This window comes from Neovison vison, chromosome 13, assembly GCF_020171115.1.
Source record: "Neovison vison isolate M4711 chromosome 13, ASM_NN_V1, whole genome shotgun sequence".
Lineage (NCBI taxonomy): Eukaryota > Metazoa > Chordata > Mammalia > Carnivora > Mustelidae > Neogale > Neogale vison.
Window position 1 is genome coordinate 546,097 of NC_058103.1, and position 5,887 is coordinate 551,983.

The following is a 5,887-nucleotide window of genomic DNA, read 5'->3' on the forward strand; positions in this document are numbered from 1 at the left end:
GTGCAATGGCAGGGTCATAGGGAATGTCTATTTTTAATTTCTAGAGGAATCTCCACACTGTTCTCCAAAGTGGCTGCACCACTGTCTGAGATCCTGTTGGAGGAGCACTGACATAGATCCTGGGGTCAATCTCACCCCATATATGTTCATGGACACCTTACAAACACAAGTATACACCCTGGAAAGTTACATAATATTTTTTTTTCAAAATTGGTCATTAGCACTATATTAAAGGTATTCACAACTGCTTGGGTCACTGCCTCTCTGTCAGAATAGATCCGCAAACTGAATATATAGCCAGAGGACATGCAAATAGGGCCTTCCCTCTTCTGATTTAACCAGCACAGACAAGATCCTGCAGCTGGGAGAGGAGCCCCAGGCCCGGGATACCCAGGTGTTCATTCAGTGATCAGGAGAGAATACAGACAACTCACCATGGAATTTGTGCTGGGCTGGGTTTTCCTTCTTGCTCTTTTAAAAGGTAATTTATGGAGAAAAAAAGAACTTGAGTATATGAGTGGATATGAGTGAGAAAAACACTGGATATGTGATAGTTTCCTGACCAAGGTGTCTTCCGTATGCAGGTGTCCAGTGTGAGGTGCAGCTGGTGGAGTCTGGGGGAGACCTGGTGAAGCCTGGGGGGTCCCTGAGACTCTCCTGTGCAGCCTCTGGATTCACCTTCAGCAGCTACTACATGCACTGGGTCCGCCAGGCTCCAGGGAAGGGGCTGCAGTGGGTCGCATGTATTAGTGATACTGGTAGTAGCACATACTACACAGACTCTGTGAAGGGCCGATTCACCATATCCAGAGACAACGGCAAGAACACACTTTATCTGCAGATGAACAGCCTGAGAGCCGAGGACATGGCAGTGTATTACTGTGCAAGAGACACAGTGAGGGGCCCTCAGCGTGAGCCAGGACAGAAACCTCCCTGTTGTCACAGGATGTATTGAGCTTCAGGGGCACTCAGGGCAGCAGAGAGTGTTCAGCATCCACAGGGCAGAGATCAGACCCAGGAGCAGGTGCAGTGGGGTAGGACTTCCTTTTGAGATCAGGGATTTCCTCTCCAGACTCTCAGCTGTCCACAAGGATATATTTTTTTTCTTCCATAGCTAATACCTCATGTTCTCCATACAGCCAACCACAAGAATATAACTTTGCCTCCACACAACTGAGATCTCACCAGTCTCTGGGGACCTTCCCTTCATCAACCTCTTCTATGTCCCATTTTCGTTCTCCACAGAAGCACAATGCAGATTCCCATCATCCTTGAGAATCACCTGCACAGCCCAGGCTTTCTGCATGCTGCGTGCCTGTTCTCTGCCCTCACTGTCCCCACATGTTTATTAGCTTCCCCCAGAATGACTTCCCAAATCAGTTCTTGTCCTTCTGGCTCCAGTATATCCTCTGGTTCATTATACATGTGGGTGGACACAGGTGATCAGGAACTGCCCCTCTGTAGGCACCACTCCATTTCCTGGATGGAAAAGCAGCCCACCTGCTATGAGGGGCTCTCAGATTTCCCCTGAGATGACAATCCAGAGAGGGAAACCCATCCCTGTCCTGCTGGGTCCTGTCCTGGTGGGGAGAGTCCATGAAAGCATCCTTGGTGAATGTGTTTGAGATGTGTTTCTTGGCTTCCAAACAGAGAATCCATGTGAATCCTGAGATCCAGCTGGCAGGTCCCAGCTCCTTGCCCACCCTGTGCTATCCCTTGAATAGCCATCAGAAACCAATCCCCAACCTCACTCTCTCCTTCTTCTGACTTCTTCCTCAATCTGTCCTGGACCCTGAGCCCCATGGAGCTGGAGCCCTATAACTCTTCCCAGATTTTCACCATGTGCAAGATGGAGAGAGGCTCAATAGTGAATGTCTACCATGATGGCAGAGCCCTAAATGGTGGTTGCAATTGGGATCTACGGCTCAAACCATGATTCATAAGGAAAATATTATATCGACTACTATAGGAGACAATACTGTCACTTCCTCTCATATCCTTGCTTTTGTCCCATCGACTGGCCAGGATTTCCCCAAGAGAATTCATAAATAACTTCTGGGCAGTTTACTCTCTTGATTTCCCATGAAACCAGTACTGAACTCTGCACATCAGAGGAGTCACAGGAATGGGGCCATCTGAGGGGGATCAGCATGGAATCCATCTTCTGTGTCTGAGGTGAATCTGTGCCCTTGTAGCTGGAGCAGTGTCAGGCCCAGTCCTCATCTCAGCATGAAGCTCCTTGAGACGACCAGTCCCAAGAAGAGGGAAACTCATTAGGGGGTCTTCTGTCTATTGGAAGCTGTCCTGTGCATATATCTCAGACATTTCTTTTTTTTTTTTTAAGATTTTATTTATTTATTTGACAGAGAGAAATCACAAGTAGGCAGAGAGGCAGGCAGAGAGAGAGAGAGGGGGAAGCAGGCTCCCTGCTGAGCAGAGAGCCCGATGCGGGACTCGATCCCAGGACCCTGAGATCATGACCTGAGCCGAAAGCAGCGGCTTAACCCACTGAGCCACCCAGGCGCCCAGACATTTCAGGAAGGTCTAAAAAGTTACTAATTTAATGTACCTGTCCCCTGTGACTCTCCTTGTGTTGGGTGCACTGGTATAGATGAACCCAGACAAGGAGACCCAGGTGCGCAGAACCGCACAAACTCTCTCACTTACCTGTGTCACCACAGAGTTCTCCTGAACATCCTGCTCAAGAAAGTTTGGATCAACAAGGAAAGCAAAGAAGAAATTAAACAATTTCGGGAAACCAATGAGGATGAGGACACTTTGATCCAAAACCTATGGGATACAACAAAGGCAGTCCTAAGGGGAAAATACATAGCCATCCAAGCCTCCCTCAAAAAAAATTGAAAAATCCAGAATATACGTGCTGTCTCTACACCTTAAAGAACTGGAAAATCAACAACAAATCAAACCAACTCCACACATAAGAAGGGATATCATCAAGATTAGAGCTGAGATCAATGAGGTAGAAACCAGAGGTACAGTAGAAAGTCTCAATGAAACTAGAAGCTAGTACTTTGAAAGAATCAATAAAATCGATAAAACTTTGGACACGCAAATCCAAACGAAAAGAGAGAAAGCCCAAATTCATAAAATTACGAATGAAAAGGGAGAGATCACATCGAACACCAAGGAAGTAGAAACAATCATTAGAAGTTAATATCAACTGTTATATGCCAATATGCTTAGCAACCTAGATGAAATGGATGCATTCCTGGAAAAATATAAACTACCAAAATTGAACCAGGAAGAAATTGACAACCTGAATAGACCAATATCTAATAAGAGATTGAAGCAGTGGTCAAAAACCTCCCAAAACACAAGAGCCAAGGACCCGATGGATTCCCTGGGGAATTCTACCAAACTTTCAAAGAAGAAATAACACCTATTCTCCTGATGCTGTTTCAAAAAATTGAAGCAGAAGGAAAACTTCCAGACTCTTTCTATGAAGCCAGCATTACCCTGATCCTCAAACCAGGCAAAGAGCCTACTAAAAAGGAGAATTTCAAACCAATATCACGGATGATTATGGATGCTACGATTCTCAACAAGATCCTAGCCAACAGGATCCAACAGCATATCAAAAAGATTATCCACCATGATCAGGTGGGATTCATCCCAGGGCTACAAGGATGGTTCAACATTCGCAAATCAATCAATGTGATACAACAAATTAATATGAGAAGAGAGAAGAACCACATGGTCCTCTCAATTGATGCAGGAAAAGCATTTGACAAAATCCAGCATCCGTTCCTGATTAAAACGCTTCAAAGTATAGGGATAGACGGAACATTCCTGAACCTCATCAAATCTATCTATTAAAGACCCACAGCAAATATCATCCTCAATGGGAAAAAGCTTGCAGCCTTCCCGCTGAGATCAGGAACACGACAAGGATGCCCACTCTCACCACTCTTGTTCAACATAGTATTAGAAGTCCTACCAAGAGCAATCAGACAACAGAGAGAAATAAAAGGTATCCAAATTGGTAATGAAGAAGTCAAACTCTCTCTCTTCGCAGATGACATGATTCTTTATATGGAAAACCCAAAAGACTCCACCCCCAAACTACTAGAACTCATATAGCAATTCAACAACGTGGCAGGATACAAAGTCAATGTGCAGAAATCAGTGGCTTTCTTATACACTAACAATGAAAATACAGAAAGGGAAATTAGAGAATCGATTCCATTTACTATAGCACCAAGAACCATGAGATACCTTGGAATAAACCTAACTAAAGAGGTAAAGGATCTGTACTCAAGGAACTAGAGAACACTCATGAAAGAAATTGAAGAAGACACAAAAAAATGGAAAACCATTCCATGCTCTTGGATCAGAAGAATAAACATTGTTAAAATGTCTATACTGCCTAGAGCAATCTATACTTTAATGCCATTCCAATCAAAATTCCATTGGTATTCTTCAAAGAGCTGGAGCAAATAATCCTAAAATTTGTATGGAATCAGAAGAGACCCCGAATCGCTAAGGAAATGTTGAAAAACAAAAATGAAATTAGGGACATCACGTTACCTGATTTCAAGCTTTACTACAAACCTGTGATCGCCAAGACAGCATGGTACTGGCATAAAAACAGACACATAGACCAGTGGAACAGAGTAGAGAGCCCAGATATGGACCCTCAACTCTATGGTCAATTAATCTTTGACAAAACAGGAAAAAATATACAGTGGAAAAAAGACAGTCTCTTCAATAAATGGTGCCGGGAAAACTGGACAGCTATAAGTAGAAGAACAAAACTCGACCATTCTCTACACCGTACACAAAGATCAACTCAAAATGGATAAAAGGCCTCAACGTGAGACAGGAATCCATCAGAATCCTAGAGGGGAACATAGGCAGTAATCTCTTCGATATGAGCCACAGCAACTTCTTTCAAGATATATCTCCAAAGGCAAAGGAAACAAAAGCAAAAATAAACTTTTCGGACTTCATCAAAATCAAAAGCTTCCGCACAGAAATGGAAACAGTCAAAAAAAAAAAAAAAGAAACAAAGAGGCAACTCACAGAATGGTAGAAGATATTTGCAAATGACAGTACAGACAAATGGTTGATATTCAGGATCTATAATGAACTCCTCAAACTCAACACACATGAAAAAAACAATCATATCAAAAAATGGGCAGAAGATATGAACAGACACTTCTCCAATCAAGACATATAAATGGCTATCAGACACATGAAAAAATGTTCATCATCATTAGCCCTCAGGGAGATTCAAATTAAAACCACATTGAAACCATATGATAATTGACTCTCTCTGCTTGACTTATTTCACTCAGCATAATCTCTTCCAGTCCTGTCCATGTTGCTACAAAAGTTGGGTATTCATCCTTTCTGATGGAGGCATAATACTCCATAGTATATATGGATCACATCTTCCTTATCCATTCATCCGTTGAAGGGCATCTTGGTTCTTTCCATAGTTTGGCGACTGTGGCCATTGCTGCTATAAACATTGGGGTACAGATGGCCCTTCTTTTCAGGACATCTGTGTCTTTGGGGTAAATACCCAGGAGTGCAATTGCAGGGTCATAGGGAAGCTCTATTTTTAATTTCTTGAGGAATCTCCACATTGTTCTCCAAAGAGGCTGCACCAACTTGCATTCCCACCAACAGTGTAAGAAGGTTCCACTTTCTCCACATCCTCTCCAACACATGTTGTTTCCTGTTTTGTTAATTTTGGCCATTCTAACTGCTGTAAGGTGATATCTCAATGTGGCTCTAATTTGAATCTCCCTGAGGGCTAATGATGATGAACATTTTTTCATGTGTCTGATAGCCATTTGTATGTCTTGATTGGAGAAGTGTCTGTTCATATCTTCTGCCCATTTTTTGATGTGTTTGCCTG

The 5,887-nt window shown here is 43.1% G+C and overlaps 1 gene segment (V, D, J or C); it reads left to right on the plus strand.

The window, feature by feature from the left end:
- The first annotated feature begins 347 nt into the window (after positions 1-347).
- Positions 348-955, plus strand: LOC122894042. The segment is given in 2 exon segments: positions 348-481; positions 585-955. Coding segments are annotated over 2 exon segments (417 nt in total).
- Positions 956-5,887: the final 4,932 nt, after the last annotated feature.